The sequence below is a fragment of the Citrus clementina genome, unplaced genomic scaffold (assembly GCF_000493195.1).
Source record: "Citrus clementina cultivar Clemenules unplaced genomic scaffold, Citrus_clementina_v1.0 scaffold_9, whole genome shotgun sequence".
Lineage (NCBI taxonomy): Eukaryota > Viridiplantae > Streptophyta > Magnoliopsida > Sapindales > Rutaceae > Citrus > Citrus x clementina.
In genome coordinates this window covers 16,856,750-16,871,279 of record NW_006261964.1, presented here as the reverse complement: position 1 = coordinate 16,871,279, position 14,530 = coordinate 16,856,750, and the positions used below count along the sequence as shown (strand labels likewise).

At 34.8% G+C, this 14,530-nt stretch overlaps 2 protein-coding genes across 3 annotated transcripts; one reads left to right on the top strand and one right to left on the bottom strand.

The window, feature by feature from the left end:
* Positions 1–3,552: 3,552 nt before the first annotated feature.
* On the top strand, positions 3,553–4,193 carry LOC18032311 (protein RALF-like 31). Its single transcript, XM_006420954.2, has one exon. It carries the CDS (start codon positions 3,652–3,654, stop codon positions 4,027–4,029), a length of 378 nt encoding a protein of 125 aa, XP_006421017.1. The 5' UTR covers positions 3,553–3,651; the 3' UTR covers positions 4,030–4,193.
* A 1,803-nt stretch (positions 4,194–5,996) lies between these two features.
* Positions 5,997–8,051, bottom strand: LOC18032988 (glycine-rich RNA-binding protein 2, mitochondrial). 2 transcript variants are annotated; one of them, XM_006420951.2, is made up of 5 exons: positions 7,847–8,051; positions 7,275–7,407; positions 7,111–7,179; positions 6,470–6,576; positions 5,997–6,388 (listed from the first exon to the last, which is right to left on the bottom strand). In XM_006420951.2, exons 2-5 carry the CDS (start codon positions 7,390–7,392, stop codon positions 6,239–6,241), a joined length of 444 nt encoding a protein of 147 aa, XP_006421014.1. In that variant the 5' UTR covers positions 7,393–7,407; positions 7,847–8,051; the 3' UTR covers positions 5,997–6,238. The 2 variants fall into 2 exon arrangements, with proteins under 2 accessions (XP_006421014.1, XP_006421015.1); XM_006420952.2 differs by having other exon boundaries at positions 6,061–6,388; positions 7,275–7,398; positions 7,847–8,050.
* Positions 8,052–14,530: the final 6,479 nt, after the last annotated feature.

The window sequence follows — 14,530 nt, the reverse complement described above, 5'->3', positions numbered from 1 at the left end:
GTTTTTTTGTCATCTCTGCAAGTCTGCTGCGCCAGTATTCCATTAATAAAACTTAAGCCTTTTGGTCACCTACAATCACGCACGTAATTAAAGCACAAGGTGATCCAAAATAAAATTAATTTATTAAAATTAAACTTAAATAGATGTTTATGCAAAATGTAACTAAAAATGCAATAATAATACATCATTTATTTTCTAAGTAATATTAGTTTAAGTCTAAAAATTTCTCTTATTTCATAGAGTTATCACATGACTTCTAATTATTTTTTTAAGCCCATGAAGTCATTTCCACACTTTATTTTTTAATCATATATTCACTATCTACATATTAATATTTTAATAGTTAACTTTTTACATTTCCAATGACTTGTCATATATCAATTATTTTTCTTGACCTTACAAAGTCGTTACAAGAATATTCTGTTAGGATAAGGATATTTTCGTACTTTCATGAGTCAACGGCGGTCAATGGTTAAAGATAACGAGTTTTGGGGGGTAGCTTGATGTTTTCAATAGTAAATGGGTAATTTAAAGATTGTCACTTTACTAGGGGGTAGCTCAAAATTAACCCATAAAAATATTTATAATCATGCACTTGGTCACAATCCTCCTTCGAACCACAAGTGACCGTACAAGAACAACATATTAGAACAACCTTTGGTAAAAAAACCATAATCTAAATTATAGGAACATTCATGTTGTATCATCAAGAATCAACATACGAATATGGGAAGCATACTTGAATTCATAATACTTAATTATTCTCTACAGTTGAGTGGTTTGTCTTCTAGATCAACAAGTTCGCTTACAGAATTCTTTAATTTTCTCTATGTATACTCTCTCTGATGATGGGATGTCAAAAAAAATAAAATGATACATGTGACCTGGAGACCATAACCACTTATATAGACAACGTTTCATGTTGTCTTTCGGTATTTTTACTTCAGCCCATAATAGAAATAAAAATTATCCTTCAAGATTCTACACATTAAAGGCTTATACCCTATTAGATACATTAAAACCCAAATTATTGAGTCCTAATAGATCACTTTTAATTAGACTTAACTTTATATGATAGTTTGTAACATATAATCATTCACATATAAGCCTAAAGTTGGATTAAGGATCCAACAATACTAGATTAAAGATCCCACACCTAACATCTCTGATACCCTTTGTTGAAGTGGTTTGTTGAGTGCAGGAGAATGCATATTTATAAAGAGAAAAATTGTCATTTTGCGCTTCAAATCTCAGTAACATTTCTAATTTTATGTGTTTAAGTCCTTTAAACTTTAATTATGAGTGTTTTATAATAATTTGAGTATTTAATGTATTTCAATCATTTCATGATTAACAAGAAATCAAACAGTAAAACAGATAGTATTTTTGAACTCAAAATAGTTGAAAACCTTAGGAAACGCATAAAGGGCAAAATTATAATTTTAAGATTTTGGCATTGACCAACTGATGTGACATTGACCGATGACGTGGCGGCATCCTATTAAACCAAAAAATATTGATGTGGCATTAACCGATTAAGTGGCATTAATTAATGACATGGAAATATCTTATTAGACCAAAAATGTTGATGTTGTGTTAACCGATGATGTGGCAGCATATTATTGGACTGAATTATAGCCCTGATAACGTGTTCCAGCCAATCAGGGCTTGCCACATGGCACAATCCTGAGCGTTTGAATTGCTTTCTTCAATAGCAATGATTTACCCATTATATCTATAAATAGGGGATCCCCCCCCCCCCCAATTCAACAGCTCTGAATCCAAATATAAGCTCTATTTTCTATGATTCTCTCTTTATCTTATACTTTCTATATATTTTAATAAAATTTTCATTTTACCCCTAATTCAATTATAAGTGACTAATTTAGTTTCAAGTTTAAGTTGAAAGTGAAGCTTCAATGTGATCTATGGGCTTAATTTGGTAAGTTTATTCATTCTCCATCTCTGATTTATTTGGATTTTTTTACTCATCGTTGACAGACAATAATATTTTTGTCTATATTTTGCACAGTATGCCGATTCCCTAGTACAAGATTATTATTGTTTGGCACAATGAGTACTTTACACCATGTTTATTAACGAAAAACTCCCTTCTAGTATTAGTGAGTTATCTTAACTCAATATTAATAAAGAATAAATTTAAATTATTTCGTGGACGGTCTTACCACATTGTCGACAGTATGATTATTATCCTTTAGCACAGCGTGCACTTGACATCCATTTAACAAAAGATCATTTTTCCTTGGCATAATGAGCATGTGATACCATATTTACCAAAATGAGGACTAAGAAGAGTAAAAATACCCCATAAACAAATTGGAACTAAAAATGAATACTAAATCCATGGTGAAGTGTTTAATATGAATCCAAAGAATTAATCTCAGTACTGTTCAGAAATCACATCCAATTAATTCAAAAACAAACTTGAAAAATTAACCATGCACATGTTTAAATCTTCCTCCTCGTTGGATTGACATTCGTTATCATAAATCTATACTATAATAGATTCATGGGCTTCCAAGTACAACAAAATTTACACAATATGGGTTGAGATCGGCCAATAACAAGTCAGGAGCATGCATAAATCTGAGACACAGAATCATTTCTTTTTTTTAAAAAAAAAAGTTGGAAGATTATTAAAGAGTGAAGAGTGTTTTACCGAGTGTTTGTGAATTTACTTGCGAGAGCTGGAGTGCAAATGTAAGCGCTGATGACATGGAGAAAAAAAAAAGTATTTTGCTAATAAAAGAGATTTCCAAATCCTTCTTTGGCGAAAGTGATGAACAAGCTTAGTTGGTTTCTTACTTCCATCTTTGTCTCTCACTCTCTCATTATTGTTTGTTAAATTAAGATCTTGCGGCTTCTTATGTAGTTAGTCAGAAAGATCTATGCTTACTTATATGCTTGGTTGGGAAACTCAATCAGATCTATGACGTAGTGGAGCGAGCACTGAACAACAAGAAATAGGGTGGCTATTGGTGTGATGGAGACTTGGTAGTGAGGTGGCTGTTGGGGAGGCTGAAGGCCTGGCCTAGTGATTGTTCAACGTCGGCGGTGAATTGATTAGCTTGAGGTTCGGTGACGAAAAAATACAAGAAGAGTGGTGGTCAAAGAGATAGTAGTGGCACGAAGAGAAAAAGAGATTGCAACAGTTGTTATATTTATATTTTAATTTTAATCTTTAATTTTTTTAATTTTGGAATTTGACCGGATTTTCGAATTGGATCTAAATCTGATCCAGTCATGAGCTAGAGCAAAAATATTCTTGTATTTTTAGAAAAATTCATAAAATCAGGGGGTCGATATATAATTGCCATTTAGATAATTATGTTGTTCCTTTTATTTTCCATTTTTCATATTTCGTTTTTAATAATTGTTGGACAATTGTACAATAATTCCAAGTATTTATTTATTTCACTGTAGATTTATCTTATTCTCAAACTATGTGAATTTGTAAGGAAAAAAAAAAAAGAGTATCTTTATACTTCGTGGCCTTTTTCTATTGGTTGTCCGATAATAAACCCCCTCAAGAACTGTTAGAATGTTGAGTACTAAAACATTCCTCAAGAAGCGACTTTCATTTCACACACAAAGTGAAAGTGGGAACTGAGAGGAAGAAGAGAAAGAAAAATGTCCAAAACCCAAGTCATAAACGTCAGGATCCTCTTCACAGCAGCCATTTTCCTTCAAATCTGCAATGGGGCTTCAGTTTTAGGCAGTGAAATTGATGTGAATTATGTGATGCCCCAAAGCCAAAGCCAAAGCCAAAGGGTTTGCTCCAAAAGCATTGAAGATTGCTTCACTGATGCAGAATTGATGGAGTCAGAGAGCAGCAGGAGAGTTCTTGTGATGCAAAAGAAGTACATAAGCTATGATACCCTGAGGAGAGACATGGTTCCTTGTGACAAACCAGGTGCTTCGTATTATGAATGTCATTCTGGCCAGGCCAATTCTTACAACAGGGGCTGTCAGATTATTACCAGATGTGCTAGAGGCATAAAAAATTGATTATACATTTGGTATTTTCGCTTTATCTTTTGGGCTTTTCATCTCTTGCTTCATGTTCTGCTTTCTGGGTTTGTTCTGTTGCTTTGGTTAAGTTGTGTACGTACTTGTTGTATCTTTATCTTTATTTGCTATCTTTATAATGCATCTTTATGGGAATTTGTTGACGATGTTGGCCTTTAACTCTTACACTCTCTTGTGAAAAATTGAGGTTCTTGAGATTATAGTTCAATTCATCATTTCTATGGAGTGTTTTGCTTTTTAGGTTATTTCATTCTCACATTTTAACTCAATTGGGAAATTTGTTATGAAGAAAAGATCTTGATAAATATCAAGTATTTAGGAGATTAAAAACTAAAAAAAAAAAGAAGTCCGAAACTTAAATCTGTTTTTTGGTTTGGGTTCATACTTCAACAATAACTTTTAAGTGGAAAACAGAAGGATTGCACAAGTATACAAGGAGAATGATTGGACTCTCTAGCTTCCTCTCAAAGCAAGTGCTTGCAAAGACAAAGAGCTCATCATACTGTCATATAATTACTATGCACACGTGTTTGGCTCCCACAATCTCAAGAGCTTCTCTGATGAATTTTCAGTCTTTAAAACTATATCGAATTGCCTAGATTAAAGCTGACTATTTTTGTGTCAATCACATGAAGCGTGATTCCATTCTCTGGTTAAATTCTATTAGAACAGCTTCTTCCTTGAGACAACATTGAACTCTTTGGTTCCCAAATTAGTTCAAACTAGCTATTATGGAACTACGAGTTTAGTTCTGATTGATTGGTTTGTGTTCTTGAAAATTGCTTGTTTTCTAATCAAACTAGTTCGTTATGATTTATGGTTTAATTAATTAAGACAAAAAGTAACCAATTGTAAAATGCACAAAAGATGGTAATCGTAAAAATAATTTCTAAGAGTGGCTCTTGGTCATTCTCCCCCATGTTAATAAAGACTCAATGCCTTTTATGACAAACTATTGAAGCACGCTTGCTTTCTCATTCATAAATGTGAAATCTCTTTGTTAATGTGTGGCCTTTCTCATTATTACAAGAGTATTTTTCGTTTGGTAAAACCCTAGCAACTGGGCTATGGCACGTGCCGGACAGCAGAAACAAAAGGTTGAAAATGAAGATGAAAGTTTGTCAGTTCACTCTGAACCTTTCATACTACTAGATGAAGGAAAAAGAAGCTAAATTTTAACTTGACCCATCCGGAGTTATCCTGATATGGCTAGATTGAGGAAATCAAATCATGATCGTTTGAGCAAACTATGAAAATTGACAGTTTCTCTTAGGTCACGAAATCAGCAAGGATAATGCAGTCAAAAGTATTAACCAGTTGATTCATTTGCAAAGGAAAATCAAGTAAAGTTTGTCAATTGCGCAGGCGACATGCTGCTAATGAACATTGTTAATATAAAGTTACTGTTTGAGTAAAATTTCTCATCCTCTCATTGAGTCGAGACCTTTATAGAAGGAAAAACTTGCTCCAGAATTTATTGTAACCCTCAAAGATCATAATTTTGATATTTACTAAAAAGATCAACTGAAAACTAGAGATGTATGACTAGACACTTAAGTAAAACAAAACAGCAAGCTCTTCAACGACCATTTTGCTATTGGGGAACTTAAACTCGGGGAAAGGAGAAGACGATGTCGACAACAAAAATGAAGAAACTTAAAATCCAGTGAGAATAGTGCCAATCAGCCTAACACGATTATTGACTGTATTATAGGTCAATAAATCACTCATTACTCAGGCTGCTAAAAAAAATCTTTTGACAACCTAATGACCATTTCCCTCCAAAATAACAGCTACTTTAAATACGCCAGCCACAGACTGAGAATAGAAGGACATCCTCAACAATGACCTTGAAGAGGTTATAAACTCATTTAACTGCAGCAGTTTTCAAGCAGCAGCTAAATAATTAAATATTACTAACCAAAGCATGTATTTGCAACCTGCAGTCAACAAACCATTAATATGTTTTAACCATGACCGAAAAAATGTCAAACAAATGACGGACGCATGGCAGTGTCAAACATCTTACCTGGCCTGCATAGCTATATAATATGCAATTAAGGGGGCAAGGCTGATAAATAAAAGCCAACATAATAACAAATTCAGTAGTGCTAAACTTCCATCCTTAAAACAAACATAAAACTTTAATTCCTAGTTAAAGCACGCCCAAAAATTGAATAGAATCCCCTTAAAAACCATCATCCCCTCCTCTGTAGTTGACTCTGTAACCGCCACGGTTGCCGCCATAAGATCCATCATTCCCTCCACCATAGCCACCGTCAGAGCGAGGAGGTCTGTCATTGGCAAAAGACACCCGAATGTTTCTCCCATTTAGCTCCTGAAATAGCAGACACACTAGTCAACATATGATTTGATTTAATTAAATGTTTGACATGGCTTTTAACATCTAATATATGACCTGGCCATCCATTGCAGACTGTGCCGAGCTGGCAGATTCATTAGAGTCGTAGGTAACGAACCCAAATCCTCTTGACTTCCCAGATTCTCTCTCAGTAATAACCTTTGCTGTGCACCAAATCAACAACTAAAATGAGGATATGAAACCCAACAAGTACAGCCACACATGATAGGAGAAAAAAAAGTCAAATAAAACCAAAAAACAAAAAGCACTTATCATTACCCAATATATCATAGAACACAGGAACAAATAAGAAGTTGAAAAACAAAATACTAATTACCAGGCATTTAACCAATATTCAAAGTCAAACAGATTGTCACAGATATGTAACTATTTTGACCATATTTGACGGGTAGGACAATGCATAAAATTATACATGCCAAAACCCACCCAAGGCCAACCACACTTGCAGCAACCATCACATAAACCAAAAGACCAAAAAGATTGAATTTACAATTATAAAGTACCATCAATATAAGATTCAAAGTATAACAATGGAACAATTCACAAACAGAATTGATGTAGAGTTTCAATTTAACATCACCTTACCACTTAAAAATAAAAATAAAATGCCAAGAGTAAAAAATTATAAGTAACTAAATCTATTGACTTTACAACGGCATATGAGTTAGTAGAAATACCTTCAGTGATATCGCCAAAGTTGGAAAACGCTTCCTTGAGAGAACTGTCATCGGTTCCCCAAGATAGCCCTACAATCGAAGACAACAGAGTAACTGAATTATAACAAAAAAGTTGAAGCAAATATCTCACGTAAAGCTTATTCTTTGGAAATAATTAAAAACACCTCCAACAAAAAGCTTAGTTTGTGATTGCGACATGAATCGAACCGCATTTATCAAAGATGCCTTTGGAGCCTGGCCATTCTGCCTAACTAGCATCCCAAGTTTGCCACAAAATGCCATTTTTGTCTGTCAACACTGAAAAAAAAAATTAATAATCCCAAATGAATCATTTAATTAAAACGAACCAATATGAGATGCAAACAAAAACAAGATACCAATTGATATCCAACAAAAATTTTTAAAAATTAACCAGTAGCATAAACAAAATCCCATAAGTTTTTATATATTAACCAGTTAAAACCATCAACCGATAATTGTTCATAAGAGAAAATAATTAAATGACAGAAAGTACAAAATATTGAACCTATTTACAGAAATAAACAAACCCATTATTTAAAATATAGATCCACACAATACAAACCCACAACACAAAAAATGAAATCAAAAATAAAAAGTAAAAATAAAACTCTAAACCCAGTATCCACAAACATAAATACGACGTCGTACCACGTGCAACATACTAAGTTAAAAGAAAAGGAAGTACTAGGGTTTAAGAGAGAAAAGAGAAGCATACCTCTTAAGCAAGAGAAACAGAAGCAAAGGATTTGAAGAGAGGAGGACTGACGATGATGAAGAAACGGCTAGGGTTTAAGGGCTTTCTTTATATATATATATGATTGACACCGACGTCTTTAAAATATCTTCTGGGTTTTAGAGTTGTGAAGGATCCGGGTTTATATCAAGTGCGGCCATTTTTACCGTGTGGTTTCAGGGGTTTGTGCAATTCGGTTGTTGTACTTTTTATAACCCCTTGTCCGGGATTTATCCAATTTTCTTTAGGAGCAATTTTCAGAAACCCTTCTTGAGGTTTGATATAATTTCACTTAGATGGCGAGTTTGATTGTATTCTCACTTACCTCCCCTGCCGTTAGTATACATACGGTTTGATCGTTAGTTGACTTGTAAAATTACTAAAATATCCAAACAACTTAAAACCAAGCCTAGGATTTAGCACCAACAACTTCATACGGATTCTTTTACCAATGAGTGTGTTTATGGACAAAAATAGGGTGTAATACATTTACCTCATCTTCTCTCCAAATTGAACTTAGGTTTGCTCTCCCCATTTTGGCCGAATTTTTCAGAAAGTTGCAGCTCTTGGTACTGACTCTCCTCCATCTATATATTCTACACACACTACACAATACTTGCTTCCCCCCATCCTCCATTAATCAATTAATTTATATTTTTTTTATTTTATCTTTTAATTTTACAGGAAAGGAACAAACATTATCTCAAGCTCAGCTGGTCTTTTAATTAATTACTACTGTAAGTACTCAATATTTAGGCTAAAAAGTTGGATTCAACCCATCTCCTTCTTCCTTTTATATAAATCTTTTTTCTTTTTCTTTTTTAACCATATTTATTTATATCGAAATGAAATGAAATGATATTGATAGCTAGATGAGTGTAAGATTGACTACAGATGAGTATTAGGATTGATTGTTGTGTAAATATAAAAAACAGTTTAATTAAATTGGTAGGTAAAAAATGGCACATGAGGTGTTCGACAAAATGTCTATTATGGTTTGTTTGTCTCATTTTAAGTAAATTAAGTAGAATGACACATTGATGGGAAGATAAAATTTGTAAGCTTATCATGCAGCACAAAAAATCTGCGAAAAAACGAGACAAAAAAAATTTACGAAGTTTGCAGCCTTGTCGCGCGTGCGCGACAAGCCCTTTGGCGCGCGCTATGGGCACTGTCGCGCGCGCGACAAGTGTCCATTGGGCGCGCTTTGCCTTGCTGTCCCGCATGCCCCATTTTATGTTGCCATTGCGCGCGTGACATGCAGTCATTTATTTTTAATTTTTTATTTAAGTTTCTTCTAAAGGAACATGCGGTGATGGCTTTTATTGGTAGTATTTTTATTTGTCCCATGAAATTGGTCTGTAATGTTAAGCGACAAGTTCTTGTCTCCCGTGCGACAATCTTGTCTTACAAAATTGTAGAAAGATGTTTATGTGTTTATTTGTAATATTTTGAGCTATGATTTTGATTAATGAATAAAAAATTGGATTTGCAGATATAATGGCCAAGAAGCCGTGGTCTAAGCGTAATCCACCCGGTCCAACAAAGGAACCAGGCAGGATGAAGATTCCGGCATCGGAACATTTCCCCGGGCGTATTACAAATACCTATAAATTTGGAAATGTCATAGAAGCCATCAAGAGGAAGTTGACGAGACAACAATTAAGATTATTCAAGAAAGACATTTTTGGCCAGTTCGCAAAAATGGATGCCTATGTCTTCAATGGCGTAATTGTGCACAACGCATTACTTAGGCAAGTAGCACATGATAAGCATGATGAAGATCAGATGTGGTTTGAATTCTGTGGCCAATTAGCACGATTATCAATCGGTGAGTGGTGTTTAGTTACTGGACTTAAGTATGGTGTATACGACATACACATAAAAGTAAAGGTTGAGGTACAACATAGGTTATGTGATTTATATTTTGATGAGGATCTAGGAGCGACCCTTAAAGAATTTGACGCAAGATTTGAAGCTTTGAACTTTAATGACATAGACGATGTTGATGCGCTAAAGATCGCGCTGTATTATTTTGCGGATAGAGTGCTCAATGGAAGAAAAGATGAGCGTAAACTAAATTCAAAGTTGCTATACGAAGTCGATGATCTTGAGTACTTTAGAAGTCTTCCATGGGGTCGTTCCTTTTGGCAAACTGTATACGACAATTTGGATACCGCGCTGAATCAAAAATCAGAGCTTTTCCAGGATTTTAGTCTTAAAGAAGTGAAGTACAACATTTATGACTTTTCTCTTAGGGTGCAGGTGCGTTGAAAAGACTAAAAGTTATGCTTGTTTTGTTATGTACTTTATAATTATTAAGGTTGTTTTGCTTCCGAAATTTATATTTTCACTTGGTACAGGCTTGGTTGTTCGAAGTATGTGAAGGGTTTCTAAACGAAAAGTGGGCCATCAAAACCAAAAAGAAGACTCCGCGTATATTGAAGTGGGAAGGTGTTTCATCCACAAGAATATGTTTTACTGAGGTTTATAAGTTTTTCAACGACAAGACTCGTATTGTAAGTATTACGTATATTTTTACATTGGTTGCGAAGATTTAGTAAATTATAGATAGTTCGGTTTATCAAAAATTTCGATTTCTTTATGCACAGGGAGTTGTTAAACAAACCCTCAATCCAACCACGCACGAGAAGGACGCGCTATTGTGGAAAAGCATGCAGGATTACACGAAACGATTCCCACAGTGGGTGTATAATGTAATAAAATTATTCAATTTAGTTATAACGTTATGTTACCAATGTCAAACTGTTGCAAGTTGTATAATTTGTTTTTGTTATTTTTGTTGCAGCATCAGCCCAACACGTGCGTGCCGCCCATCGAAGAGGACAAAAATAAGACACCAGTTGGTGATGAATATGAAGCAGATGCTGAGCCATCTGTTCATGACAAATATAAAGTCGACGTCTCGCATGAGGTTATATGTTATTTTCGGCATTTTAACTATTTGTTTCACGAAAGTGTAGGATTTAATAAATTATACATAAAGTTTTTTTGATTTAATAAATTATACATAAAGTTTTTTTTTCTATGATCACAGACAAAAGCAAAGGTTTCCCATGATGATGTCAGCTATTGAATAGAGAGGATTGATCATTCCATTATTGACATGAAAGAAATGATGAATACGATGTTGTCCGAAGCTGCGGCTGAGCGTAAGGAGCAGAGACAATTTAGAAAAGAATAGAGAGAGTTTAGATACAAGCAGAGATAGTTTGCGAAATCTGTTACGGAGTTTATTAATTCATATACCGGCAATTCATTCAATCGCTCCTACAGTGATACCCCAATGAGTAACTCTTACACGGTGAGCTATTTAAATAATTGTTCCTTTTGGTTGACTACATTGTAACTACAGTACTTGACAATAACAGTTTTTTATTGTTGACAGGCCCCTAACGATGTTGGAGATCAATATGAGCACACCCCGATGTCATTGTATAGTTTATATGGGGACTTAAACGATGACAGCGTGCAAATCCTCAAGGAAGCACATCCCGGCATTAGCAAATTTGGCCGTCTATATAGGACGTCACATGTCCTTAGAAGTCCATACTTACACACTTACAAGCGAGTAAGGGGCATTAAGAGTCTCCCCACCGCAGAGCCGACGAATGGCGAGATTGACGAAAGGTTGATTGTCGATATCAATCCACTTAGAGTATTGGATGATCCGACACTATTTCATGAGTTTGAGCAATGGCTTGTTGGTAACGTTGCAGTTGATCGTGAGATCCGTCAATCGATGCAATTTTATAGAACATTGTTGGGGAAAGACTCAATGGGGTGGCTAAGTGATGAGGTAATTATTGTTAATCTTTATTTAATTTACTTATGATTAAATTAAGTTGGTTTTTTGACATATGTATTTGCCACGTGCAGCATCTCCATGAATACTACCGGTTGATAAGTGAAAAGCAGCAGCAATATCCAAATGCCTTGTATCAACGTTGCACTCATACAGATGTCTTTTTTTGGGTAAGACACTTGCAGTTCTAATCATCGATTTACTACCCTATAATAAAATATAACATTGAAATATTTGATTGCGATGAATTCAATAGGTTTTTTTGAAGGCTCAGTGGAATAACAGTGATTGTGATCTACATTCATTAGATTATACCAGGCTGAACACTTACATTGACGGTCAGGAAGACACGAAATCAAAACCATTTGCGAACGTTGATATGGTGTGTGTTCCTACATGGTTCAATATATTTCTGATAATAGTAATTTCAAGATTTTATGATGTCTTCACATTGGATACAAATTCTTATGGCCATCTACAGGTTTTAATTCCAATTAACTTGGAAGACAACCATTGGGTTGTAGCTCGGGTAGACTTCCGGCGCAAGTTGATCTCTATCTATGACTCAATGAAGGAGTTTCGCGAGGACAAAACATATGGTCAGCTTTTGAAGCTACTTCAAGTTATCTTTCCCCCAATGGCTCGAAGATGTTGGGTTTTACCACATCCGGCCAAACTTACGTAGTGCAGAACCCTGGAAACTGGTGACCGTTGATGATGTGCCTCAACAACAGCCCGGAAGCGGCGATTGTGGGGTGTTTATGTTAATGTTTACGATGTACTTAATGTTCAAGGTACAATTTAATTTTGACAGTTGGCATGGACATTATTTTAGGAGGAAGATTGCCATTGACATATTTAACGGTGATATTATGTTATAAATGATATATTACTCTTTTATATTAATTATTGAATCTTGTGTCGACCGAACTGAAAATTCATATATTTAAGATTGTTATTATATCTGTTTTGATACCTTGTGTTAATGAGTTGATTGTTGAGATGTTGGTTGGTGAGAATCTGTGTTGTGTTATAGGTTGATAGCAGCTTGTGTCAAATATTGGTGGTTTGGTCTTTGTAGCAAAATTGAATCCTTTGCTGGTGGAGACTGGTATAGCCCGTTCCTGAGTGAAGTAAATTATGTTTTTGTTGTTTTTAATTTCACCTCTAAGCAAACATCCTATAATTTAGGGAGACAATATTTATCTCCCGAGAGACGAGCAGTCGTCGCTCCAACTTTTGGATAAAAGCATTCTGAAATTTGGGGAGACAACACTGTAGCACAGGAAACATTGTTGTCTCCCGTGCGACAATGATATCTCCCCAAATTTCAGAATGTTTACCTAGAGGTGAAATAAAAAACAACAAAAACATAATTTACTTCTCTCAGCAATAGACTATACTCTCCATCAAGTTGTTTGTCACCTAACCGACAATACAAATAACAAACATTTTAATTTATGCCGAAACCTAAAAAACATTAATATCAGTTAATTAAATTGAAAAATAACACTAATAAGAACTGACACTATCACTTAAATAATAGTCACATGTGCATTTCATCAGCCTATACATCTAGCAATCGCCCATATATACAAAAAGAACAAAAATAATAACTACAGTAACAGTGTGCCATGATAGATAGTTGAGTTATACTTTATACATGGCATTGTCACTATGTTAGTATAACATTTATACAAAATATACAAAAACTCAATCTTGTGCCTATGACTGAGTACAAAAAGATGATACGACATCTCAATTGCCTTGATTGTACTGAAAAGGTGTTGTATCATCAGATCCCTCAAAAGAATGTATTGTATGAGATGAGTTCGGGTGCTGCTATCTTTACAAAAAATGAGACATTTGTGCTACTGACATGCTGCTGAATGCACTGTACTTCATACTTATTACTCTTCAATTAATTGTCTTTCAATTGTAAATATACATAATTAGAAGATTATCTAATTTTCATGTATATATTATTTCATCACTTTAAACAAAATATAAATGAGATTATTAGGATAATACCATGTCCAATGACACTGGACTGAGTTGACACCATGTTTTCAATAGATGCAGCATTTAAAGCAATGCCATCATCAGCATACTTTAAACCAGAGCAACGACCTTTTCCCTATATATATATATATATTAGTGGTTGATATGTTGGAGGATAAATAGTAATGCATAAAAATAAACAACAAAATTGTAATCACTCACCTTTGCTGAATTTCGCTTCAGTTCCACTTTCTTCAACTTCAAACGCTGCATAGGTGCCTTACAATCCGTCTTATTGTGGCCCCACTGACCACATCTCGAGCATTTCACACTGGAACTCCTTTTGAAGGACTTTGCTTCACCCAATTTTTTCTTTCTCTTGGTCTGAGGCCTACCAGCACATCAACTGATAATTGGTGGTTGAAGATTATTGTGCAGAAGTAGAGGCCATTTACTCTCATCAGGCACTAGATATAATTGGTGAGAATAAGTGTTCTGAAATGATATTTTCTTCAACAATGGGTGGACATAGTCATTCACGTTGAACCTCATGGCATCAATGCAACAAATTGCATATTTGCAAGGCAGCCCTGATATGTCCCACTCATTGCAATCACAATGTTTTCCTAACAAATCTACAACAATCCTCTTGGACACATCTTCCATGACCTCAAATGTCTGGTTGTGACCAAATATCACAGTCAATGATCTAGCCGCCTCTTTTTTTCTCGTAACTCGCCTCCTGACAACTGGAGGCAACTCATCCTGCCAAGTGAGAACTTCTTGTTGTCTCGTGTGAATGAGTGTCATCAATTTCCTCCTAATTTCTTCAAGCATTC